Raw genomic sequence first — 27,402 nt, forward strand, 5'->3', positions numbered from 1 at the left:
TTATGTGATGTTTGGATTACTTTACGCGTGGATAGAGAGACCACGAAGTGCGCAATTATTTTGGGGCTCCCCTGTTTTCAGGCCCCCTTTTCCGTCGCTGACGGCTCTTCAGCTTTTCTGTGCCGACTCCCCTGATCGGAAAAAATGGGATGGGAAGGGGGGATGACGCGCCTGCAGCAGCATATCAAGGGTCGTTCACCGTCAACAGAAACGTCTGTCCGTATGTCTGCCTGTCTGTCTTCTTCCGAGCCCAGCGAACCGCGAGGAGAGGCATTCGATCCAAGATGCAGGGAAGGACCGAAATCAAATCCCGCCAATTGCGGAACACGTCGTTTAAATCGAGTTCTCCGCTACCCACGCGCTCGGATCAACGACGAGCATGACAATCAATGCATGCCGCGGAAGATGGGAGGTGAGGAAGAGAAGAGAGACGATGGAAGAAAGTTGAATTGTTTTCCCTGTCGGTGATTGAACGAATGAATGAATGAACGAATGAGGGAGGTGTGATTTACGGACTCCCGTTGCTTCTGCAGGTACTTTTCTCGTATCTGTTATTTTTATTTCCTTTTTTTTAAATCTTCTTTCTTTGGTCTGATTGGTCGTTTTTAGTTACTCTTTATCCCCTGGCACATTTTATGTAACGTATTGTCACACTGATAGCATCGCGAGATAAGGTGCGATAAAATCGTGGCCGATCATCCATCATTGCGGGTGACATTGATACGGTGTGACAGCGTCGCCGCTGCTTAAAACCCTTCGAAATTCTTTTAAAACTAAAATGTTCCTCCGGCTTGAGGCGAAGTATAAACAAACGGACGTGTGCACGAATATCTGCATGTAGCCGTGTGACCTTCTTTTTCGATTCTCTGCACGGACGGCGACAGTCGTTGAATAATCGCGAAAACGTAGGTCGGAATGTATCGTACAGCATTTGAACAACGTGTGAAATTCGAATTCGATAATGCAGGTATCTGATGTCTTAGCTTACCAGTTTTTTCTTTGATTTCGCACAAGACGGAGAATAGGGCTGGTTTCATTCTGTGGCAATTTAGCGTGTGTTTTCTGTGGACAATAACAAACAGAAAAGACGTTTAACTATTGTTTAAACAGACAGCGTACACATATTCGATATAAATTAAAAACAACAATAACCCGCAATAAGGCCGGTATATTCAAGTGTTAAACAACTATCAAACCGATCGCTTGTCGTATTTTGCGCCTCCTTTATTTCGGTTATGAAAACGAATTACACTCAACGCGTTAGTAACTCTATGAACAGGCACTTGTTACCGTAATCGTCACCTCTTTCCATTCTAAATTACAGAGTATCGATCCCTGAATCATCGACAGAATCAAGTTCCCGACGGATTTTCGTCCGCGCGATATTCATATTTTCCCTAAAGTATATTCGCGAAATGATTGAATTGGGAATTTAATTACCTAGCCTGTGCCTCGTCCAAACTTTGGTCCGTTATGTTCATAATCTGCTGTAATATTTCGCCGATGTCCTGTTTCCTCGCCTCGACGCTCTGGTCGGGGCCTTGAGCCGCGCTCGCATCGACGGGCCCCATGCTGCCGTAGCCCCCCGTGTTTTGGGCCCCTTGACCCTGGTTGCCCCCCATCAGACTCACACCTGAACCACCGTGTTGCAGCATCCTTCCAGTTTCATCCATCAACTGAGTACCAGCTCCGTTTACGTCTGGCGGCTCGCTGGAGCACCGATGTTCTCTTTGCTCTGTTTTTGTTTTTAGTTTTTTTTTTTACGATGCCTCTCGCGATTTTGTCAGGACTTCGGAGCGACGAATGACTGATCCCGAATGGTTTTCTTTACAAGATTTACAAGAACTAAAAACAAAGAAACACACAACAGTAAACAAACAATCAAACAATCGCCAACCGACGCGTTTCACTTTTTCATTTCTCTTCTATTTTGCGATTATTATTGGACGATGATGATGATGATGATTATTAAAATACTCCCATCTCGCGCACAAACTTTCGTCGTTGTATTAATTTTTCAACACGTGTTCCACTTTATCCGTAACTAACAACGAATCTTATATCGCGTACATATGTTTCTCCGTGTGTAAATACGGCAAACTCTGCTACCTTCGTCGTTCTCTTCGGGATTATTTGGAAATATATATATGTATATACTCGCAACTACGGCAATAATAATAACAATAACAATAATAATCACTGTGGTTATTATTATCGATTTGTTACATTAAAACGCGATTGAAAATAATTCGTAGACACTATCAGCATCGTATATGTATTTATATGTGTGTGTATATATATATGTGTATACATATATAAATATATATATATATATATATATACAACAGTGTCTTCTGGTATTAATTTCCTTTGTCTCGAATTTCGAACGTTCACACTTACGTTTATTCTTATATTTTATTGTATTATTGTATTCTCTTTTATCCTTTATGATATATATATGTGTATATATATATATCTCTTATGTTTTAGGTTCGTAGTCGGTATGATGTAGAGTAGTGTCTAGTTGACGGATTGTCAAAGTGTTACGTATACACGGTTCGTTTTATTACAGTTATTATTTTATGTATCTATTTGTTTTATTTATTACTTTTTAATAACTATTAATTTACGTCATCCTCGTTACCGTTTTCGAATCCTCGGTATTGTTGTTTTCGACGGTGTTTCACGGTAAGCCTAGGCCGATTTGGAAAACTCTTGCCATTCGTATGGCATTACTCTGTGCCTTTACAAGGCAGCGCGCGGCCCGTGTGCGTTCTGTCTCTAGCGATCTGACTTTGGTTAGTGTGAAACTAGCTTCCCTCGGTGCCGAGTGTGCGTGCGCCAGCCATACCCGTTCCCGCCAATCAGAGGACCGCATTCGCGCTCCGTCCTCCGACACGAGACGTCTCTCTCTCACTTGTTTGCTGCCCCATGCGCGACTCTTCGTTGACGCTTGTTTATTTAACCTCCGAGCGTCAAACTATCACCGATTCGATGTCGTTCACGGTTTACACGCACTGTCGCCAACACTCCGATATTCACTAACGTCTGATCATTGTATAAAAGTTTTTCACATTAATGCTGATTGTATTCACGTAAGGCAGGTTTAGTCTCGCACGTCGCGCATCCGACGCTCATTCCTGACAGCAGTTGCGACGCAGACTCCGCCCACATTGCACTTTTTATTCTACAGTTTTTATTTATGTACCCGATTAGGCGGCATGTTGATACGTATTTGTCCCACTGTTTACTTATTGGTGAAAAATAATATTTTTACTCGTGTTTTACCGGCAAAATATCAACTCTCAAGCGTCTAAACGGAGCTTTAATTTGCCAAACAAACCCGTGAGCATGCGCGGCAAATAAACATGGCTTCCATGGCGGCCATGTTTGAATGCAGTTGTTGATTGGAACTGGAACCGATGTTGCAGGATTTCTTTTGCGATTACGTGGTAATATTTGGTATCTGGGAAACTTATATGTTGAAAAAATTTGGAATAAAAATTAGCCGCTGTTATCAAGTGTTGAATTTATCACCGCTGTAACGAAAAAATTTGAGCTCAACTTTTCAGACTGTCGTTGCTGTTTACTACAATAAACAATAAATTAATGAATGCATGCGTGCAATAGTGCGTATAATTATGTCCGTCAGCTGGGATAAATCAAAATAAATAATGGTTTCATACCTGGCTTACGGAAACGTCAGATTCGTCAGGATTCACGGATAAAATTCTAACATAACCCAAAATAACCTTAACTTAACCTAATCTAATCCAAGTGACAACGAAGCTTGACGTCTACCCACGTTTCCTTGCAAAGTTTTGCACGCTACTTTTCGCCGGTAAGAATGTCTGCTGCTGATAACGGTACAAGAATATTCAACCTCAACGTTGCACCTTCTTTATCACTCCCTCCTTGCCTGGAACGACGTTTCCTAATTGATAGTAGCGCCATCTGCGCTTCATTTCGTAGTACCAGACACAGACTCAGTAAGTCTACGGGCCTGAGAGAGCTCACGCTCGTCTTTTCGTGATATAGGTTTTTGACACTAATTTTCGAGGTATTTGGTCGGTAAACGCGTGGCGTAACCGACCAATACTCTGCCGTACTAAGCGTCGCGAAAACAGTGAACAATGCGGAACACATTTACGGAGATCAGTAGTCAAATATGAACAAATTACAAACATCCACTGTTTTCGTGATGCCGAATACGGCCGATCACTGAAGATAGTGCAGAGTGCAGTTCAGTTACCGTCATGCCTTTACCGTTCAAATATCTCTAAAACTAGTTCCGAATACCTGTATGGTGTCAAAGGGCGCTAATACACCGGAGACACGAGAAGTGCAAGCGTGGGCTCTCTCAGGCTTCTGTCTGCTTCTCTCTCGTACGTTTCGCGATTTGACCACGCCGCGGCGACTGCTGTTCGTCATCGTCATTATATTTACAAGCTGCAGGAGGTGCACGTGAAATTTTGTGGTTAAAAGGAAAGACAAGATGCAGTTAACAGAGACGCGTAAGGCTAAATCATTCGACGTGAAGTTGGCGAAGCAGATATTGATAAGGGAAAATAAGTACATAACAGATTTGTTCTCCCGTATGCCTATACCATACTCTGCCCTGCACAAAAACGGTTCGAACTCAAATATAACCTGAAAATTTGATAATTCTTACGTTGTATAGACTCGTCTGGTTGACAACGAGATATAATTTAACGCTTTTTTTATTGCAGATGAATTCCAAGACGATGATGCCGACGACGAGCAACAAACCGATGACAGAGGTATTAGTTTTTTGCAATAAGTCTGCTAGAGATAACAATTGTAGAATATTTAAAGTTCTTGGTTATCAGCGGAACGCTTGCGTGCGGAAAGACTACATAATTGATATTTCCAAGGATTTCCATTAAAGATTGATGAAAAGTTCATCCATTACTGTTAATTACCAAATACTCTCGTTTTGGGTTATAGAAAAGATGTTTTCGACTCTGGGATCAGGCACGTCGAGAGCGAATACGTTAATAGAGTTGCATGAAAAATTGGAACAGTTGAAAGGAAAGCGATTGGATTATAAAGCGAAACTTTTGAAAAAGGGCCTGAAAAATAGACTGAAAAAAAAAAGTAAAAAAGAAGAGAGATTGATGCAGAAAAAACTGGCCAAGACAGAGTTGGCTGCAGCTGGGGGTGCTAAAGCGAAGCACGAGAACGGAGATGTGCCCAAGTTCACAAGACCGAAACCAATTTTCAATTCGGAAGGTAAAATGGTCTTCAGTAAATTCGACTTCTCAGAAATCGGTGCTAAAAAAGTACAGCCCAAAGTAGACAAGGATCCCAAAAAGATTCTGCAAAAGTTGGAAAAACAGAAGTTGAAGATAAACGAACTACAGCAAGCTGGAAAAAAAGATGCGGCCGATGAACTTCAGGAGAGACAAGCTTGGAAAACTGTTCTAGCCAAGGCAAGTGGGGAAAAAGTCAAGGATAATCCAGAGTTATTGAAAAAATCAGTCAAAAAAGAAGAGCAAAAAAGGAAACACAGCGCTAAAAAATGGGAGGCTCGAAAAGAAAAGGTTCAGAAATCGCTGGAAGAGAAACAACAAAAAAGACAAGAAAACATTAACAAACGAAAAAGGGAAAACAAAATAAACAACCTGAAGAGAGCTTCTAAGAAGGGTCGAATCATACCTGGATTTTGAATAACTTTCTTTGAATCATCAACTTAGCACAAGAATTGTCACTGTATGTAACAAAAGCGTTATGAGATCAAGTAACGTGGTTCAAATATATTATCATGTTCGCAAGTTGTGATGTTATTTGCAACACAGTTTCCATGGCATTCAAACAGATTATTTTCATCGTGACTTGTTGCAAAGTCAAACGAAGACAGTGTTATTCACAAATAGGAAAAACTCAGACAGCGGTGCTGCAATTGTGGGCTGATTTTGTTATTAAAATATATAGTTTATTCAGCGAATATCTTTAGTACATACAGTATTTTTGGGAAACGATGCTAGTAAAATTAATTCATCTTATTACACTCTATAAATATGGTACGCCAACATTTTTTCTCAAGATCCTGTTATGCTCTTGAACTTAAAACTTCAAAGTTTTTTTTTTTTAAATTGAACTTCGTTGAATTAGTACTACTCTACGCCTAGCCTCAAGCTTGTACCACCATACGTACAAAAGTTTTATCACTGTCGAATATCTAAAACATTCGACAAGTTCTGCTTCGCGTGATTGTGACTACTGTTATCTGATTCTTGTATTTGTGCTTCTAATTCTAATGTCAGCATATTGTTGGTCAATATATAAATTGAGCCGTAACTTTAACGTACATATTCATGCAAAGTCTACTACTTTGATATGGTATTTACGCAGTTTCAGTGTTGCACTGCTATTCTCCGCTAACCAATTGTGAACTTCTGTACTCAGCACTACGTTTTCAACGCACTTGTATAATTGAGTTTGAATCTGAAAATCGAATTCAAGGGGCCCATTCTCCAGATATTGCAACGTGATGTTCGTAGCGATGACATTTTGTTCTCAATTTTTGTACTGCCTTCAAGTAGATTTTAATTTCAGAAATTGTTTTAGAAATTAAAATTCCTCCAATCCTCCAGGCATTATGAAATTAATGGGACTCTGATCCAATTATCTTGGTATGTCCACCAACATAGCAACATTTACAACATAATAAGTGCATCATGATAAACTTGACAATAGACACAAACAATTTTCACAATTACACATACATCATTCTTAAAACTATATTTTGTTATTACGCTTCGCGGGTGTTGCCTAAAAAATTTAACATATTCACTTGATTTCGATTATAGTTTAGCTGTATGCAACAATTACCATTTCCTGCTGTGATCGTTGCAATAGGCCAGTCGTAATTATCATGCGTTTTGGAATGTTTGAAATGATGAATACCATGACTAATGCATTAGTGTTCTTTGTAATTAAAAAATGTATTCGAGTGGACTTATTTAACGGGATATAAAATGTACTCGTGCCGTCTAATCGGCAGAATTTGGCAGACGAATATTTTATTAGACTTGAAAATCTGTAACGTGTGACGCAATTGAACCGTAAACAGACAAGTTACGTACCTAGACTGAACAAATATTTGCACGTAATATAATTGGAATAAAGTTGAACGATATATTTACACGCGACTTAATTTTATCTCCGGATGAAATTTGTGCCTTGAAAGTACTCCTGGAAGGCATAATTGGGCATTTCATTATGTCTAGAACATGTTTCGAGTTTGTAACTTACAACACTTATCAGTATATCAATAAGGTTGGCATCTTTTCCTTCTCTACCATTTTCGCCTAACTAATTATAGATATAAGATACTTACTACTTACTCACTTCTTACCGAGGCGTGAGGATAAAAATATTTACTCGACTATTCGGCATATTACTCTAATTTTGCTCTACAATATCTGATTAATGTTTGTTACATATCCATTATACAATTCTTCTGATGCGTTGGTCCATTTGCTGCTATTCTTTTTCAAACACCTACATTACAACTATTTTTCACATTTCACGAGCGACCACAAATTTCTCAATTTATAAGTATTAGTTTAGCATTTTTGATTGGCAACGAGGTTGAAGTTAGTTACGTTATCGTAACGAAACATTAGGGCAAAAAATCACTGTTTTCATAATGTTACAACTATTTTTATGGAACTAAAATTTCGAAATATCAGATTGTTTCGTTTTATTTCGGTTCACTGAATTTCAGACGATTCCAAAATCGAAAAATACCCGTTTTCCTCATCATGATTCGTTACGATAACGTTATTAACTTCAATATTATATGATTATTCGCAGCCCGTCAACATTCCTTCGTACTTTCCTACAATTCTTTATAATTTCATCCATTTACAGATGATGTCTTATCAATCGCGCTTGAATTATGATTTTTTACGAGACAGTTGTTCGACGTTGTCGATTGGAAGAAAATGATGTTACGGTAACCGTTACTTTAGCACAAGAAAGATAGGCTGCCGTAGATCAGACCTTTTCATTTGCGTAACGATTGTTGTGCAAGTCTCGCAGAGCTCCCTGCAAAACAGATAATTTTTAATATGCCAAAGTGATCCGCGTTCTGCGCAAGGATGTACGATCAATATGATCATTACATACGTAAGAATGCAAATTAGCGACTACCCTATAAACGTGTGTAGTACGAGCAAAGCCATGTCGGTAGATTCGAACATGAGGCATCGCTCAAGTGGGTGATCATTTTTTTTTTCCTTTTATCAAAAATTTTGAAAATGACTCAACATGGGAATTGATTGCTCTTTCGGTTGGATTTTTTACCTAGACTTGCTAATATTATACACGTGTACCTACCTATAATCTAGAGTAGTTATTATACATTTATATACCCATAATCTGATATTGGCCTGTGACACTTTTGAATAATTGCGTGACCAATAGCCGTTAAAAATAATTACGTTATACTCTGTCACTGGATACACTAACTATACCCATATAGGCGTACATGCAATTCTTTAGCGAGTTTTTTGCGTGCTATCATAATCATTCGAGGTATCGATTATTTTACGCCGTATGTCGCAAAAGTTATTCAATTGAAAAGTCTTGCCTCAGTTATTTTAATTCGAGAGTGGTAACTGGTGTGCCCCGGTTGAACCACAGTTGCAGTGTATTCTATGTACGGTGAAGATCAATATTCGGAATCAGAATATGCGGGTGTGTTTTGAAAAAGTATTGAAAGGTAATTGTACGTAATTATCACCATATTCCATTAATGAAATTTATGATTGGTAATGTTTAGACACAACAAAATAAAGCAATCACTGTACGGTGTCGTGTATATTTTAATTTGATTTCAATTCTACAGTTGTATAAAAGGTAATATCGACACCGATACTTCAGAGGTACCGGAACAATTACGCATTTCAAATTAACTGCAGACCTCTTACAATTTAAAACTCGTAATTCCAATTATATACACATATTACATACGTTATTCTACTTCCCCGCGTAACATATTACACATACATCTACTGCGCTGTATAGCAATTGATAATATAATAATTAACAGCTGTTTCTATTTTGTACAAGTTGTGCATATTCGCTCGAGACTTATTTGTTTAATTTATCGCGTTTTGCGCGTTCGCAATAGCTGTATAATTCGTCGTCTAGATTTCCGATTGTGCGATAGGAGATTTCACCACTTTGACCCCCTTAACGTTATCGCTTTATACAATGTAGCATCGCGACAATCACACGACGTGAAATGTTCACTATAACGTCGGTGGGTCAACTTAATTAATCTTGGCGCAGGGTATTCGATGATTCGAAGACAGCGGTGCAGCCGATGCCGACGTCGTTGAGACTCCGTTGTCAGTAAATGATCGGGAGCTCAAGGACCAGCGCTTCGACGAAGCCGCTGTCTTCAATTTCCTGCTAGGTGTCTCCCAGCACCGTTGTCACGCTGTTCGCGTGTGTCAGGGCCGTCCAAAGGGGGCTGCGATCCACTGGGGGTGGCACGACCAGAACCGTCGATCCCCTCGGCGATCTGAAATACGTGTAATACAAGATTTCAGTGTATTTCCCCTGTGACAGCAGGCCAAGCCGTGTCGTTTATCGATATTGAACGAAACAGGGTGAATCCGTGCAGTCGGTCATAATCATTAATTTTTAAAGGAGAGACAATCAATCACGTCAAAGTAATTTGCATTCAAGTATTACCTACGTGAAAAAAAATAAAATAAAATGGACGTTATCAACACCTTGCAACGTGGAACTATTTTAATACCAACAACAATTATATAACGTAACGTAACTACGGCGATAACGACAATGGAAAGATGCGGGCTTATTGTTAGAGAATACCAGGCAGTCTTCGTAATGATATTGAAAATTCAATTTCTGCAGTCGACGCCATCAGTCGAACATCCATAACACCGCAGCTGTTTCTAATTTCATGTCTCATCCCTATGCGCGAAGGGACTTAATAACATGGGTCGGGAGGATAAAACGAGGGAAGCCTAACGGCACTGAGAAAGTACCTACTCCCAACCTTGATGGTTGATAATAATGAACCTGACGCGGTGGAATGAATTTTACTCAAATTAAACTCATAGCGGAAAAGATGGTTGGTACGCGGATCTTAACGAAGATTAAAATCAAAACCCGTGTACTATATCAATCTCCAGAGTGATTTTCCTTCTACGCGAAAGTCACGCTGCTTTTCTTCCTGCGGGGAGACAAAGCTACAACAATCATAGTTTCTTCAGCCAGATCACTAATTCAAGCAAATTTCTCTTTTAGAAACATCCTCGGTCATATGCCCACTCAAAATACGATGCAGACACATATCAGCAGTACATTACGCGTAAATGGACGAAAGGTAGTTTACTTGGTTTTTAATGGTCCCACCTTGGCGGTGCCGCGAGAGCCGTATGCTAGTCAGGACTACTCAGTTCCAGGGCCGTACTTTGTTCCGGGTCCGATCGCTCCTCGACGACTGTGTCCAGTTCCAGGGTTGGAAATGCCCGAGAGCCCCTTTCGCTCCTCAGAGATACAGCCCTGTTGGTTCTCCCGACTCCAGCTGTTTGCAGTGTCGGAAAATCATCGAATTAACCGGTCGCCAAATACATTTACCTCAATTAATTCTTCTCGCATATACGATATACATACACACGTGTTATTCTGCCGTCAAATGCGAAGTAATGCAACGAATCTTGTCATTTTGTTGCTTCTTTAGTATTTTTTTTTTTTTTTGTACCATCGGTAGAAACAGAAAATTTCAAATGCCGATAGAAGATTCACCGCGGCAATTAAAATTCGGGGGAAGGAAAATCGTCGTTTCTTGTTGGATTAATTGCAGTTTTCAAGTAGATGCAACAAGTGGTTGTTTTGCCATGAGAAACGAGTTACTACCATTGAAGAATTAATTGCTACGACGACCCCATCTAATAGCGTAAACTTGCTGTTTCGACCCACTAATGAACAGTTCCAGTATAACAGCGACGGAGCGAATAATAGGAAGTAACACTATTAACTGCCAAAGCAATATCGGATATACCTAAGCTAATCGGTTAGTTTCTCGGTGGATATGGAACACAAACGGTTTCACAATAATATTGCTAATGCAACAGCAGCAGCTACGTTAATTATCGAGTTATCTCGTTTCGCTTTGAATCGAACCCAATCTTATGCTGCTCAACTTTACGGTATGTTGCATTATGCATCTAAATCCAGAGTCAGAGAATTTGCTGTAATGTAATAGAAGGTCTAACATCCGACATCCTTGCTCTATAATTGCAACGAATGCATGAATCCCGCTTGCACAGAAAGAGAGAGCATTAACAACGGCGGCAGAAGCAGCAGCTACCACGACACACGTATATTGCGTACTCTGTAAATTTATTTCACCCATGTCTTCTTTTGATGCTGCGTGCAGGAGTAAAGAGTTCGAATTAAAGGTGTAGTCGGAGGTTGGGCGAAAGAAGAAGGAACAAATAAACCAGAGATGTCTACCGGAAATGTTACTTTAATCACGATTACTACTCGATTGTAGGCCTTTCTCGGGGAATAGTTTATTTTGAAAACAAGTGAAAGAACTTATTTTTTCATCAAGTTCAAAATACCATAAAACTAACAATTTTTTTCAAAACGATAAAGAAAAAATTACTAACTAATATATACAAACAACCGACGTCTATAGTCCATACTCGGATCCTTCGTCGAGCATTGGTGCAAAAAAGGGATATTTTAAACCAGACATCGCATTTTTTTTTCATCTTTCATTTGAAAAATTTGTCAGTTTTATGGTATGTTGCACTTGATAAAAAAATATGTTCTATCACCTGTTGTCAGAATAAATCATTTCCTGTGCAGGGTCTACAATCGAGGCCGACGCATTGAAAACAAAAATTACTTCGTTTTTCATTCATTCGTCGACCTGCATATCCAATAATTCTCCGTTATTTCGATTATGAATTTGTAAGATACTTTTTGCGATAATATTAACGACGAATCGAATTCAGGCTTATCTTGTTATTTTTTTTTCATGCCTTATTACAACCCTCTTACGTATTCTATCGTAACATTGCGGCGGAGAATTCACCGCATATGTGCGGAACATGAAAGGGTGGAAAACCATGAAAAAACTTTTAAACCATCTCGCCGTCAATATGTATACAATTTCTGCCATTTACGGCTTCAAAATTCAATACATCTCTCAGGGAAACATCTCAGCCGACATTTTTTACCCAAAAAAAAAATGGGGGGGGGGGATACGTATGAACTGTACGGAATCATCAATATAAACTCCGTGACTATCCTTACATTGTTGAGCTTAAAACTGGGATGATAAAATCGTAATATGTAAAGTTTTAATTGATTCAGAAGTGAAGTGGATCAAGTCTAAATGGAAAGGATTCTAAATGATCCCAGAAGCAAATGTCGCTGAGAAACTTTGAGGCAGATCTCCAAACAATTGTCGATGTCGTTACTCTCGAATATTGTCATCCAGGTGGAGAAAATAATTTCAAATATTAGATTTAATTTTCATATTCACATCATTCGTTTAATCCTACATCCGCAGTGGATTAAACTTTGAAAATCCCGACGCACCTTTCCGTTGATCAAACAGAATCTAATTTCGACGAAATAACAAACGCGCGGCTACAGTACGACGTCATGTTTAATGTAATACGTGTTTTTGTTCACCATCGAGAAGACGAAGGTAATTTTCCACCCACGCAACCGTATCTGCAAAGCCGGTGAAACGGTGAATAGCGCGGGACTTTCTCTGGAGACGATAGAACGGCTATTCGCGAGGGTTGGGAGCCCATTAAAGCCGCGTAAAAGAATATTTTTCGAAGTACCATCAACGGAATATTTACGAGATGTTAAACTCGTTGACAGTCACTTTGGTTATCTGTCTTGAGCACGATGACGGGAACGTGGGAACGTAACGACGTCAACGTCCGACGTTTAGCGTACCGAGATACGTTCTTAGGGGAGGTTTTCAGCGCTTGCCTGCAGCCACCCGTCGTATAGAAATCCTTCCAACTTTTATGAAGGTTGACGCTCGAGTCGGCCCCCGGGATTTAAGTGTACTTTCCCCGAGACTACTCGATAAACAGCCACATCGAGGTATAGATTTACATAGTATATAAACGGTGAAAAAAATCAGCCTTCTCTTTACCTTTTCAACGAAGTCAATGAACAGCTATCGGGAGAGATAACAATAGATCGGCTCACATTATCCCAAATTGTACCCGAGTTAACGTTTCTATATATAAACTCTGTCGTCCCGGCGATGGGAGAAAGACGGAGATCCGAATAAGGGTCGAATGTCCCCGTCGCTTCAATTTCGGATGCTTAAAATAGCCGACCGAGGGATATTATGCATTCTACTCCGGCCAAAATCCAGCAAACGGAGTTCCGAAATCGTATTAGGTACTCAACGCGACACGATTTTAAACGGCGAAGTTACTCTATTGCGAATATTTCACGATTAGCAAAATTTCAACCAGATTATTACACACGTTAACGAACAACGTTGCATTTTTACCACACACAATGGGGGATGTTCTTGTAGTTTAAATGAGAGGGAGAAAAAGGTGAGTGACAAGGAGAGCGAGGGTTGGCTTACCGAGTCGATGGATGGGGCTGAACCTGACAAGACTCAGCGCGCCGTGGTCCATGTCACAATTTCTCCTCCTGGCTCGTTCTCTCGCTAGTTTCGCACGCCTCCTCAGGCAGCAGATGACCAGAAGAGCGAGTAGAGGGAATCCAAGTATACAGGAAACAATAGGCACTATAATGCTCTCCGGGGAAACTGCGAAATGAGAAAGTATCATCAAAGCTCAGATTCTCGCGAGAACAGTGTTCTTTCAGTTCCTGCGGGCTTGCAATTTTTTAAAACATAAATCACCATTCCAGATCCCCGGATAATCGCGAACACGTATGTTTTCAAATTTATTCGCGGCAGGGAGACTACGGAGGAACCTTGAAAATGTTCCGAGCGAGCTTTGTATCAGCTGACAGCTTTTTCCAAACTGAAACTCATTTTAATCTAATTAAAATATACAGCTGTTGATTTTTCCGCAAAGTCTGATCAAGCGTGTACGAATAGACCGCGATTAGTCGAAATGATTTCCAACGGTGAAAACCTGTACGGTCGATACTGCTCGAATGTTGACACGGCAATTGTAAACATAAGCTTGACTCGGTCACTTCTGTTTCAGCGTTCGCCGCGGTCGGAACAGAAATTTAACAACGCGCGTTTACTTTGGTGCTATAAATCCTTGTTGGCACTGTTTTAAGTGCTCGCGATCAGTGGGTGATTCAACGTAAAGTGTTTAATCGTAATCGAGTATATTCTGCCCGTTACTCGAAGCAAGAGTTAAGTGCAGCCTCGTGATTCCAGTCGTGTTTACGTGCCTTCAGGTAACGCACATTGTAATATATTGATTGTACGTCACGTGCGTAAGAACATCACTGATATACACGCAGCCTCGTGTGCGTATCTGTGAAATCGGAGTTCTTTGAAAAAAGTTTACTCATTGTACGGATCAGGGATGTTTAGGAAATATCACGAAAGGTGGGAGTAGCGTTTTTTTATCCATCCTAAATATTATAAATCAGTCCCAAAATCCTTGCATGAGATAAATTTTTGCTTTCGTCTTGACATTTGCTTAGGATTACGAATGTTTTTACTGTTAGATTTTCACTCTTTTCCATGAATTTGTGTAAAAATAATTCGTAATGTATCGCTTTTCGAGATTTGAAGCCATTGCTTTACGCTTATCACCGATGACTGTTTCGCTAACTTCCATAACGTGTTGAAAATGAACTAGTTATTTCAACTCTGCAGCGGAGACAAAGGGATGATCAAAAGTTTTTTTTTCAATTTTTTAATGAGCAGTGAATGATACCTGATATCTCTGTTGAAAAACTCCCCCCTCGTTTCTCATTATAACGTGCATGTAAGGATTAAAGGCGGTGAACAGAGGTAGATATTTCATCAACCGACTTATACAACAGACGCACGTTTGATCGAGTATATAATGAACCAGACGTTACTATCGCGCAGTTTTTCGGCGTAGATGTCATGAATAGTACATCCGAAATGAGGGTAACCGCGAGACAGAGATACGACGTTATAAATTTTCATCATCACCGGCAAAATGCGAAGATACGACGACGCGAGATGACGAGGACTGGCTCCAATGGGGGTATTGTAATTTTACGAACACCCGAGGAGCTGCAAGGACTGAAAAAGGGGACGCGAGCCTGCAGCGCCAATTCACCGTCTACGTTGCGTGACGCGTCTGGAATCGAGACGAAAATTATGAAATATTTTTCATATGATGTTTTTCCCTGCAGCAGGATTTGAATATTCCTCATAATGACGGAATGGCTGGGGCGCTGAATGTACACAGACAGGCAGGCCATTCCCGGCTCTCCCTCCTTGCCGGAACCGATGAAATTATAACGCAACTGTGCTCGTCTCGTATACCCTGTGCCTACATTAGGGTGTGCCAAAAAAAAAACAAATTTTTTCTTTCAAACACGCATGAAAATTTCGGTAGAGCATCTCAACTGGAATATCTCAGTCATGTATGGGCTCTTAATATTGATATTTGGAGGTGCCTATTTTATTTCTTTGATTTTCCATTCGAATAATATGTACAAAAAAAATCGGAGAATTTGAATTTTCTTTTCTCGCAAACTCTTGAATTATAAATAGAATTTTCCCAACTCTAACCGATTAACAGATATCCACCTATAAACATTGAGCCATCTTGAATAATATCTCTTAATCTGTAAGAGTTAGGAAAATTCTATCATGGTACTTTTTTATAGAGCGTTAAATTTTCCATAATAACCTGTATTCGGATACTTTATAAGTCAAGCTGTTTACGAGAAAAAAAAAGTTCAACAATTTTCAGATTTTTTTTTTACGTGTAATTTAAATAGAAAGTGGTAAAAAAAAATAGACACCTTTTAATATAAGTATTAAGAGCTCATATTTGACTGAGATATTCTAGTTGAGATGATTTACCGAAATTTTCATGCGCATTTGAAAGAGACGATTTTTTCTTTTTTTTTTCTTTTTCGATTTTCCATTTGTAAAGAGCTACCATTGTTGATAGGGTGATTTTGAGTGATCCGCTTTTTTCAGTTCTCTTATACATATGACAGCTAACAGTAAGTATAAACTGACTGCACGCACTGCTGGAGTTATGAATCTTCGTAATGTGGGCACGTCGTCACGCGATGACTGCGACAAAAGGAATGAATTCTTGTGACGACGGCACAGAGTTCTCCCATTGTTTAATTCTCGTGCCTTGCAGGAATTATTCTAAGTGTAAAGATAATAATTGAAATATAACAACACACCGGGTTAATTAATATTAAAACACGGGAGGACGATATAGTTTTTCAAACAATCGGTACGATATTTTGCTGCGGATTGATGAGCGCAGACGTGAAAAAAATCTCATTTATTTGTTCGGACCGGACGGAAAAATTTCCCGAAAAATACCGCGGAGAGGGATTGAAGAATTTAAGATGTAATAAAATTCATCTTATATAAATATTCACTCTTGTTTGCAGAGCGTGAAATTAAATCTTCGGTATTATGCCAGCCGGTGAATTATAAAATTGGTAAGTAGTAGAGCTCGGTTGTTGGTCGGACGTAAACGTGTCGACGCGAAGTTTATCTGTTTCGAAATAACGAACATAGTTTATTCCAACGATACATGGCATAAAATATGTACGTACTTTTCTAAGTAAAACGAACTTGTAATTGGGTTTTTAGTTCGCCGAACATTCACCCGGCTACTTAGTCGTAAATAATAAATACGTATTCGAAGCGAGAATTAATTACTGGCAAGAATTTGTCGAGCAAATTGCTTATTTGTCTCTTCCAGACCTCGAACAATTCCGCTAAATTACCTTCACTTTTCCGAGCCCGTCTAATCGGTTCCCTTTAATCGCTAAACCATTTAAAAATTTTCTTTCCAATTTCCATGACGAAGAAACCCTGAATCGTTTAACTTTCTCAACAGCCTGATAAAAGACCGTTTTTTTTTCTTTTGTTCCAGACGAAATCCTGAGAGCTTCTTATCACCTTTCGTGGTCAAGCATCGATAGTTTCAAGACAAATAGCGGCGAGGGAAGTTTCTTTTCAGCCAGTCGGTGAGTTTTTGACTGATGTATTACTGATTCAGGCAAAAAGAAACAGAGGAAAGAAACAAGTAAATAAAAATAAGATACACGAATCCTCGGAGTTTATAGATTGCAACGTTAATTAGCTGCTTGGACATTTTGGAGAGATCCAAAAAGCGACTCTAGATTATTTACTCGTGATATAAGTTCAGAACTCTGCCTCTATATGAGCTACTCGACACACAAGCGAAGCTCACAATGCAATTAACCACGTGTTCTCGGTATGACTACCACGTGTAAGGCGTGCTTTTGTACATACGTGAACAAAACTTCACTCACACTGTCCCCTCAAGCAGTTTTAATCACGCTTTCAGAGATGGCGGCAATTAAAAAAGACGCACCATCACAACTGGTATGTCGTCGTGTTATTACGAGTTAAAACTAACCAAGTGCCAAAAAATTACTTGTCGTATGTATAATTACAAAGGAGTAAGTTGGTTGGAAAAAAGTTTCAGACATTCGACCTTCTAGTCTTTATACATAAGGAATTAGTTTCGAAGAGATCGATGCTTCTCGTTATTGTTGAGAATTGATAACCCAGAATTTTGATAATAGCGTCGTTGTGAAAACCTTATTCGTTTCGTCGCCCATGGTTGTTGAAATTTGAATGATAACTTGAGCTTCGGGTCAGGCCTGGAGGCACCGCCGTTCGGTTTTCTGACGTATTGTATTGAAACAAAGTACTGCCTTCAACTCGAATTACACTTTGGCAAAGGCCTTCGCTAGCGAACTAGAATGGTTTATACACGTCCATGGTCATACATTATTTACACAGGAAATAGCGTACTCCGTTCACCCTTCGGCGTTGAATATTCTGCCTACCGCGGTCGAGGATCTTGAACCCAAAGTTTACCGGCTAGAGTTTGAAATTACCGCTGAACGTGCGCGTTCCGTTCCGGTGTGAATTTTTCTTCCCAACGGTTGGTTGCGGATCATCTGTACACGTTGTTCCAGTTAAAGGAGACCGAAATTCAGGAGAAACTCTATCACACATTTGTTCGTTCCTCGTAGATGTCGGTATTACGAATTGAAAGTGACAGCGCGATTCCCTAAGAATGCAGACGGCAGGCAAGATAATGCAATATAAATGATGCAATCCATTTCGACCGTACGCTTCGTCCACAACCTTGAGTGTAACATCACCGTGTACCAAGACTTCTGACAAGACTAGAATGGTTGGGTAGGTAGACTCGTATATCATCAGCCTGCAAGGCAGGAGAGTGACACGACTTATTCTTCTTCGGTGTAAACCGATATTGCAAACTTTGAGCTCGACATTAAATTATAGTACACCTACTTTGTACGAGACAGACATTCGAGAGATGCATTGTAGACAGTTTCATCTAGTTTCCATTTCATGCTTCTGTTTTATTCTAAGTGCATCCTTTAGAAGTGTTCTGGCTGAGTTATCGAACGACGCGTTGAGGTGGAATGGTTTGATACTTTTGTTCCCGTTAAATTCGTAACCCGTAGTAAATGGACTGATTTATTACTTGCTCGCCTCAAGGATCGATAAGATTATTCAAGTTAATTTTTTGCCACTTACTTACAAGGATTGCTAAGCGTAAAAGCGGGCAGAATTTTTCTCGCCTCCGAAATATTTCCTCTACAGAAACGTCGTGGTTTTTGCAGTAGCTTAAAGTGCTCAGGACCCGCTCAGAATTTTCACCTTGCTGAACGTTCGAATTTCACAATTCTCCCGTGCGAATCTTTTAAAATCGAAATTTCATTCAATGTAAACTGTGCAATAATCTACGGCACGAAATACGACCCAGCCTCGCAAATACACAGAATTTTTAATAGAAAATGTAATGAGAATTCTCCCAGCATTCAGTCCCGAGGATTGGCAACTTTTCGCATCGCATAGCGAACCAAGGCAAACCGACAGTCGGGAAATTTGCTTTTCAGTTCTGTTTCTATTGCAAAAGATTCAGGAGCACAAAGTATAGTTCTGTAAAATCGTGGCATTATATGGACGCACCTTTCAGATGGAAGCCTGACGGACTCGAGATCCAATACCGGATCTCTGAGGAATTTACACCCGTCTCGGATTCGAAAAGCGATGTGCAAGTCCGACGGTCATATAAGACACGAAGGTTTGAAGAGGTTTCGAAATACCGTGGACTAGTTGTTCGCGATCCATATTAGTTCGCCTTCGAACTGGGTTTGCGCGATTTTCTGTTTCCCTGCAAAAATGGTGATAAATAAAAGGCGATATTGTTCCGAAAGCAATTCATCGATGAACGGGATTAATTGCCCGGAATCGCTGCGTGATTAGATTAGACTGTAACACTTGCGGGCAGGTGTCAGCTCGGTTGACTTTAATCAATTGGGACAGGCATTCGGGTCGACTCAATTATCCATTTTACAATTATAATGGTATTTTGTGGAACGAATAGCGCGAATTGGCATTGAACATTTTTTGAATACCTTATCGAAGTGGCGGAATAAAAGATTAATCCGTCAGCTTTGAATATTAATGCAGCTACAGGGAAAACAAAAAAGCGTCACTCAACACGGCTCAGCAGGGTAAATTTGATTTTTTATTACGCACATCCCTCGCTCATCGTTCATCTCGATTTCATTATACGCCTCGTTGCCCACGCGCATTAAGCATAATAGGATTTCGAAAGTCCCTATTTGCAGATGATAAGTTAAGAACCGTGAAAGAGGCCCCCGTTGTGCAATCGCCACGCGTGTAACGCGGCTGTATGTGCATAAAAGCACAAAAGCTCATACTTTATATGTATTTCCATATCGGACTGCAAGCCGCACTCGCATAATACGTATAGTGCGATGTACCAGCTGAATACGAAATTTTTTGATTTCTTATGCGTCGAGAAGAATCGAAGACAGAAATACAGTGAAATACTTGCCATAACGGCTACTTGTGACAAGAAATAAAACGGCATACTTTTGAATAAATAAGTTAATTTAAAGAATTATTCCTTATTTTATTTAAATTCATCCACGGAACGAATACTTTTGTCCCTCACTTTATATCTGGAAATATAACAGAAATATCACCGGTCAACACGAATTTTGAGTGCGGGTTCTCGACATCAAATTTTGATTTCTTCCATGTAACTTATAAAAGAAAAAACGTTTTACTCGATATAATTTTATAAATATAACGTACTGCTACCTGATGCTTATACTGCCAATCAAAAACTTCAAGACTTATTTATCAACGTAAATGAGACAAAAACAAACTCCGTAACTAATAAATGAAAATTTTGATTAATAATCGACGTATAAAATCAAAATTTCTTCATTCGTATATACACACAAAAAACAAATTTTTTTTTTTGTTGACCTGTGTAATCTGACTTGAATCCTCTTTCTCGATTTGGATTCCTTATAATTGTCCCACAATACGGGGTTTCTAACTCTAATTCTAACAGGCGGGTCGCGGCCTTGTCCGAATTAATTTTAGGTTAATTAACGTCAAGTGCTGTTCAGCTTGTAGAAATGATAATCGAACACATCAGTCCCGGGGAGGGAGGAATTCCCACTGCGAAGGCGTGGCGTATCTCGATCATCGAAAGGGTATATTCCAAATCGGATGATGGCGTAGCTGGACCCGAAAGCCGCAATGTGCCGCGTCCTAGACGCAACGCGATCCGCGAATGGGTGATTAGGACTTTGAAGGACTTAGTACCCGCTCTTAATAACCTCGCTCACTCCGAGAAGCCAAGGGTTGTGTTATCGGCGACTAAACTGGATTAGCGATTGCCACGTTTGTTCAGATAACAGAAGTTAAGTGCAATCGCGCGAGAATTATGCATGTTTCTCCCATTGCGCCAAGTGCGTTTCGGTCCCTCGATTTCTTCGTCAGCGAGACTGAAATGTAGCGGTAAAACCTTATCGTACAATTTTACATTTTTTACTTTGGCTGCATAGATAGAGATGGAGAAGTTATGCCAGATATAACCCGTCTCCCTCCCTCTACACCTGGTTCGCCGATACGTTTTCCCACTTTTAACGCGCTCGTTTCGACAAATTTAAAAAGAAACCCAGCTGCAACTTAGTAAATTTTACCATCTACGATGTTGAAACATGTGTTGAAAATATATAGGAAACTAGAAATTCAAGACTAAACATTGTAGTCACGAGGAGGTCAATGAGCATGAATGATTTTTACGCAGTTGGTTAAAATTTTTCGCAGTAAATTGTTAAGTGTGAAAACATAGATTCGGATCAAATCATAATTACTGGAAACAAGCGACTATGATGGTATAGTTGAAATGAAAATACATAGCTGTTGATTATTCACGTTTTTTCGGTAGGAAACAGGATCGGCCAATCAAATGTAGAGTGAGAAAGCCAGAGTATCCAGTGTATAATATATCTCGCTCTCTCGTCACTCGGGTTGCAGTTTTCGCGAGGTTGACGGCATGGACTGAGCTTCCTCCGGTAGCATATGCTCTAATTGTAAGACTAGCTGCGACTTCTCGACGCCGCGCCGATGAGAACTTCGACACTTGAGCCTCTGGATTAGGTCCTTATTGTTGGACGAAGAATGCCTGGCAATCAACTTACCCGTTGGATACACCAGGATGGTGGGTCTCTTCGATTGAGGGGCCGATGGCACTGTGGGACGTCCCGCTCTCACCTCGACCGACATTTTTCCGATCCTCGTTGAGCACGTCTGGAACAGATCGCGTGAAAACACACCATGAATTACAAATTATTTCCAACGACTACGTTTCAACGTCGCCCATTAGCTCGCATTGTCAGCTACGTGATATAGAAGATTTCTATTTCCGGCTGGCCCACTTGGCCTTACATTTTCTCTGCCTATGGCCGAACTTGTGAGGCGCGAATCACGCGGGCAGTGATTATTTTTTTAGGGACAATAATTGGCTCTTGCATGAAGCATGAACCATGTGGGCAATGTTTCGGCGGTGAAACGAACTGGTTCAAAGTTTATATTTAATTTTGCGCATGTGACGTAGCCAAATTACCACCCTGTTTGTTACCCTTACGCTCCTCACTCTGTACCTTCGATTAATCAATAACACGGGGCGCTCTCACTGGCGCGTGTTCTCAAATGCTCACATTTGAATACGGTAGTTCACTTCTGTCAAAGTTTAATGATTTGTCGATTGTATGCGCATCGAACTTGATAATACTTTCGAAACGCGATAAATGCAGGTTGATTTAACTTTGAACTATTTCAAAGCAACGTCTGTCAAATCTAAAACTGCACACGGCTTGTATCACGTGGTCACTGCAGCCTTTAGCAACAAAGTATTAATATAGAAGATTATTAATGTAACGAATCACTAAGGTAGGCTTCTGCAGGAAACATTTCATCTCGATCATCGATCACTTTACTCGTGTTCATGAATATATAATTTCAACTTCAAGTGTTTTGTCACTCCGTTGACTGGTAGGCCTACTTTTTCCCTTCCATTCAGAATGATGAATATGGAATTTTTCGCCACATATCAGCGATGGCTTGCCCTTCTGTCAGACGAAGGGATAAAATGGCGAAAGGAAGTATGGAAGAGGGTCAAACGGTTTATGGAAAAACTGAAAGGAGGAACGATACGACATCCCCCAAGGCCACCATGGTTAATGATACATGTCGAATTGATAACAACTCTACAGATTATTTTTTGGCTAACTTTTTCTTCCTTCGATTAAGGTCACGGGGATACGTCAAAGTGTCAGGTGAATTGAATACGAGATGACGACTCGATTAACGGAGCCCCAATTACACGATGGAAAACTTGGCTGATGTTTTTGTTCCTCGAGTTTTCTTTCCCTGACGTTACTAAACTTTCACGAAGATAAAGTCTCTCAGCATATCGCATGAACACATTGTTACGAATTGTTGCTAATAGGAAGAAACTTAGTTACACGGCTACATCGCTGAGAGACTGACGTGTAAAATGGAGCCTACACTTCTGTGCTTATGCTTTAAGAATGCAACTTACACAGTTTTGAACTGGCAATTTTTACCTCCGCTTCATTTTTATGTAGTCACAACGTGAGTGTGCCAGCAGTCGAAACTTTGACCAAATTTTTGTACGATTCTGTGCGAACGGCACATATTTATTCCACCTACGTCGAGGCCAGTAGCGCCTTTTCCCTTCATCTAACGATAACGCCTTTACTTAACTGCCTCCAGCTAGAAGGGGTGTCGTTTCACAGGTCCTAACTTCTACGTGACTGTCCTTCGAAAGACTGTTTAGCAGCTGATGCAATAAGAGCGTATTATTAAAAAATTCTCTCCAGACGTACCAGTCCTGTGAAAATATTCTATTTGATTCTTCGGCGGGCCATGAGAGAATTTTTTTTCAATCTTCTTCGCCACATGCGAGATCCCCGTGATACCGCAAATGTGAAATAATTATTTTTTTCTTATCAGCCTTTATAACAATTTCTTAACTGCAGGTCATCCGCGGCGTGCATACGAAGATAATTTCAATGCCAAGTAAATATATTTGATCTCTAATTGTGAGTATCGGTGCGAAGATTAAGTATTTCTGACTAACGATAAGCATATCAGCCGTGGTTCTTTACCAGCAATAAGAAAAATAAGCACCTTCGATTGCGGAATGAATGACTCGACGCAGCTTTGTAATTGAAAATTAGCGCCACGATAAACTTCTGAACGAAGACGAAGTTTAATTAAAATCAACTTCGGCTATGCAATGAATGCTGTACGGTGTACCAGGTGTATGAGGAGGAATCCCGGTGCGTGGGTTTACCCGACCCCTTTCACAATCAGGTGTGTTCGGAAAGTAATTTAATCTAACAGCTATGCCTGCGATACAGACGTCGAAACGAAAACATCGATTAGCACTTACCCGCGAACCCTCCCTTATTTAATCGGTGATAAAACACTGAGAAAACTGAAGGCGAAGAAAAAATAAGCAAATTCGGGTTCTTGTCATTAGCCGCGTACCTCGTGATCCCTGTAATGCCGTTACTTTTTCAAGGAATCTTTACCCCGTATAGTTTGCTCTAATTATGAGAAGCTTAACTGGCAGAAATTGAGTGCTCTTACGGCAGTGCAAATGGTACCGACTAAGTCTTTCGTTTGTTCAGTCTGTATATCGCTGACATTAGTTTGCGGTACGTTTCGTGTCTGGCGTCGACGGGATTAATCTAGGGTGCGGCAGGAGGCCGTTCACAAACTTGACCTTCCAACCCCGGCTCGAGACCCTTTCTTCCGGATGATGCAAGAACCGAAGGAGCCGTTTGCCGTGCACGAGAACTCCCTCGGGGGAAGCTTTGTGATAGGCGCAAGGATCAAGAGAAACGAACGGAACCTTGGATTTGACGTTGGGAAGAGGCGGGTGAGTCCCTTCGATCCGAGCCTCAATCAAATGCATGATATGGCATGACTAACGAGAGAAGAAGACACGGACTGGTCTGGACGAGTGAAAAGTTGAGGGAAAAAATATTGCAGACAGATCGCGGAGATGCCGCCTTACATCGGCCAGGATTCCCTTTCCAAAACTATACGAGGAGATATGCCCACCTTCAAGAAGAAATAGAAACTTACTGTTCAGAATTAGATGAAACTTTCGTGACCTTGTTCCCCGTTTATGAGAGCAAGGATATTGCGTCTATTTGTTCAACTTATCCCCTTGCTCTGTCAAGCGGCTAGATGACTGGCGTCACTGTTTTGACAGGTGCACGTGCTCTCTCAGTTGCCGAGTATATCAGAAATACAGGAGTAGGAAAATTGTTTGGCAAGATAGCGATTACCTTATTTCTCTAAGGAGGATCCACTCGATTCGGGTGAATCGAGTCGTAAAGTAGATAGGTTTGGGGTCACCTGATTGAACCAGGACAAAGTAGAGGATCGCTCACCGCCAGATAAGGTACCCACATTGAGGTCGACCATTCTCGAACAGATTCCATGCCTGATGGAATAATTTAATTGCCTGATAGCACCGAGGTATTCCAATTATCCACAAGTTATCGGTGATTGATATCATCGATGATGCAACGCCTGTCGGCAAACTTCTCTTGAAAAAGTGTATTTTTCCTAAGTTGTGTTGAACCAAACTTGACAGTAACTGCACAGTTAATTTTGCGTTGCAGTTAATACCAAACTCCGCAAGTTGAACGCCGTGTAATTACACTTTCCGAAACTTGGACGGTTCTTGCCTTGGATGAGAACGTCATACATGCCCTTGGCATTGGCGATGCTGGGTTCGTACGCCGTTTCGAGTGTAGCTACAGCCTAACCGCGTAATGTAGGCATATTGTTTCATGATGGGACTGAGTAATAGTGATTTAAGCACCGAGTTCCATTGTTCTCGCGATGGACTGTCTTCTTATCGTTCAGCCTATTCCCATCGCTGAGTCCACCCGCTGATACGGAGTTAGGATATTATAACAACGGGTATCTTAAGCCCAAAAGTTTGCTTAAAATCTCAAAGTCAGCCTTGCAGGATGGCCTGCGCCTCTGTTGATCTTTCGGTGAAGCTTTGACAGGAACTGAATATATTAACGACATGAAAACGCAAGCGTTGTCGGGGGTATCGAACCAAGCAAGGAGACTTTTCGTTCGACTTTGGAATACGGTGGCACTCGTGGATGTTATTTCAATGTTTTATACAAATATTTTGTTTCATGCGGCGTTCCTCGCACCGTGGAAGAAACAAGCATGTATTTGGCATAAGGCTTAGGTATCGATCTTATTCCGAAGGCGTAACTAAGAGTGACGAAGAAACAACTCCGAGGGACTTTTCTGTCCGAGTTGGTCACACCTTTCTCTTACTTCTCACGGACTTTTCCAACTTTAGGTGGGTTCTGCAGATGGTGGGAAACCAGCTGAGTGTTACTTTTCGGAAGTAATGTCGGCTCGGCTTCTATGGCTTAGAATCAGCTTGGCGCCCCGACGTCTGTCTAGCTATCGATCAACGCACGTCGCCTACACAGGGAAATAAACGTAACATAGATTTTACATCCGTGTCGTAAATATATGGATACTCCTTTTTTGGAGTCAAATCTACATCAATTGTGATGGATCTACCTGAGCATATCGTAACTCTTACTATTGATTTTGTAACTCTTATTATCGGATTTGTAAATGTTGACAAAATTGCTGTAGATTTAACTCCAAAAAAGTGCTATCCATGCACATATGTTCACCGTGAGAGATGTAAAGTCTACATTATTTTTCTTTCCGTGCAGACGTTTCAGAGTGATCATACATCAGCGACTCACCCGTTAGCTAACATGATTAAACTTGGCACGATGGTATATCTACTAGCATATCTATTATAGCGAATATTCATGAAACCCACCGGTATATGTGATATGTCTTTAGCTTTGGATTATCCGCATACATGCTCAATTATCGGTGTGGAACTCGTCCCTATGCTCAGGCTGTTCATAGTTACCACGTATTTGCTACTACAGTACGGGTCGAAATGCCTACAGAGGGTGTCTGCGTATGCAGGAGTACAACTGTATGCATACACGCACCGGGTATTCTGGAAATATCAACTCTGCTGCATCGTGGAAAATTTCAAATTCATATTGTTTCTCAAACGGAGATGGTACTTTCATGAGTGGGTGAACGGATCGCTTTTCCACGAGTCTGTTATCGACGGCTGCTCTCGCTTGTGTCAACGTGGCTTGTATACGACGATCAAAATATCGTACATTTTTTCGAGTCTTTATTCACCGTTTTATAATGATGCTCGGAGAGAGGTTGCATCTGCATTATTACACTTTTTGCGGCAACGTAATGCCTGCCAAAACGAGAATATACAAATATGCCACTGTGAGACGTAATTGAAACTCGAGGTTTACAATACTCGAGACGTGTAAGGGGCACGTGAATCACACTACACAAATATTTGTAATATACGCAATGAGGCAAGATCAATATTAGTAGTCCGGAAAATGGAATTAAAATTGAAAGCTGCTTAATCGAATGATCCTTTTCGAAAACAGATTCACTAGTATCCGTAAAATGAACATCCGAACTCTTCTTCTTCTTACTTTAAATGCAAGGCATTCAACGTGCAGGTCTGATATGTGTTCTTATGACCCTAGCGGTGGTTGAGTCGTCATACGTACGTTACCGAAAAAGAATTGCGTGCTACTCGTCCAGTGGATTCACGTCGATTGAACAACACTTCGAGTTTTCAACGTGAGTGACACGCGCCGTTATCGCAGTATCTAGTG

General features: G+C 40.5%; 3 protein-coding genes across 13 annotated transcripts in view; 1 reads left to right on the forward strand and 2 right to left on the reverse strand.

Moving 5' to 3' along the window:
• The window catches only part of LOC124178829 (homeobox protein extradenticle), a 61,008-nt gene extending 57,163 nt beyond the window's left edge, over nucleotides 1–3,845 (reverse strand). For 3 of the 9 annotated variants that reach the window (XM_046562548.1, XM_046562549.1, XM_046562542.1), the window contains exons 1-2: nucleotides 1,441–3,216; nucleotides 989–1,062 (exon numbers count right to left, since the gene is read on the reverse strand). In XM_046562548.1, coding sequence (XP_046418504.1) covers nucleotides 989–1,062; nucleotides 1,441–1,673 — 307 coding nt within the window. In that variant the 5' untranslated portion in view covers nucleotides 1,674–3,216. Of the gene's footprint in view, nucleotides 1–988; nucleotides 1,063–1,440; nucleotides 3,217–3,686 lie in introns of those variants that run through there. The other 6 variants (XM_046562544.1, XM_046562543.1, XM_046562547.1 and 3 more) reach the window with 6 other exon arrangements.
• Nucleotides 3,846–3,992: 147 nt separating this feature from the next.
• Nucleotides 3,993–5,795, forward strand: LOC124178834 (surfeit locus protein 6 homolog). 2 transcript variants are annotated; one of them, XM_046562566.1, is made up of 4 exons: nucleotides 3,999–4,060; nucleotides 4,316–4,631; nucleotides 4,731–4,781; nucleotides 4,969–5,795. In XM_046562566.1, the coding sequence occupies exons 2-4, from the start codon at nucleotides 4,496–4,498 to the stop codon at nucleotides 5,688–5,690; spliced, it is 909 nt and encodes a 302-aa protein (XP_046418522.1). In that variant the 5' UTR covers nucleotides 3,999–4,060; nucleotides 4,316–4,495; the 3' UTR covers nucleotides 5,691–5,795. The 2 variants fall into 2 exon arrangements, with proteins under 2 accessions (XP_046418521.1, XP_046418522.1); XM_046562565.1 differs by having other exon boundaries at nucleotides 3,993–4,631.
• A 209-nt stretch (nucleotides 5,796–6,004) lies between these two features.
• The window catches only part of LOC124178837, a 50,346-nt gene continuing 28,948 nt past the window's right edge, over nucleotides 6,005–27,402 (reverse strand). Inside the window, exons 2-5 of one of the 2 annotated variants that reach the window (XM_046562570.1) lie at nucleotides 21,778–21,886; nucleotides 13,652–13,837; nucleotides 10,403–10,594; nucleotides 9,494–9,559 (exon numbers count right to left, since the gene is read on the reverse strand). In XM_046562570.1, the coding sequence (XP_046418526.1) occupies nucleotides 10,449–10,594; nucleotides 13,652–13,837; nucleotides 21,778–21,862 (417 nt within the window). In that variant the 5' untranslated portion in view covers nucleotides 21,863–21,886 and the 3' untranslated portion in view covers nucleotides 9,494–9,559; nucleotides 10,403–10,448. Of the gene's footprint in view, nucleotides 9,560–10,402; nucleotides 10,595–13,651; nucleotides 13,838–21,777; nucleotides 21,887–27,402 lie in introns of those variants that run through there. The other variant, XR_006869897.1, reaches the window with a different exon arrangement.

This window comes from Neodiprion fabricii, chromosome 3 (genome assembly GCF_021155785.1).
Source record: "Neodiprion fabricii isolate iyNeoFabr1 chromosome 3, iyNeoFabr1.1, whole genome shotgun sequence".
Taxonomy (NCBI): domain Eukaryota; kingdom Metazoa; phylum Arthropoda; class Insecta; order Hymenoptera; family Diprionidae; genus Neodiprion; species Neodiprion fabricii.

Bases quoted from the DNA above. Each gene is read 5' to 3' on its own strand.
- LOC124178834 (XM_046562565.1), top strand. From the start codon at position 4,496: ATGCAGTTAACAGAGACGCGTAAGGCTAAATCATTCGACGTGAAGTTG. The intron at 4,632-4,730 runs GTTCGAACTCAA...TTTTTATTGCAG, and splicing joins CTCTGCCCTGCACAAAAACG to ATGAATTCCAAGACGATGAT. The intron at 4,782-4,968 runs GTATTAGTTTTT...TTTGGGTTATAG, and splicing joins GCAACAAACCGATGACAGAG to AAAAGATGTTTTCGACTCTG.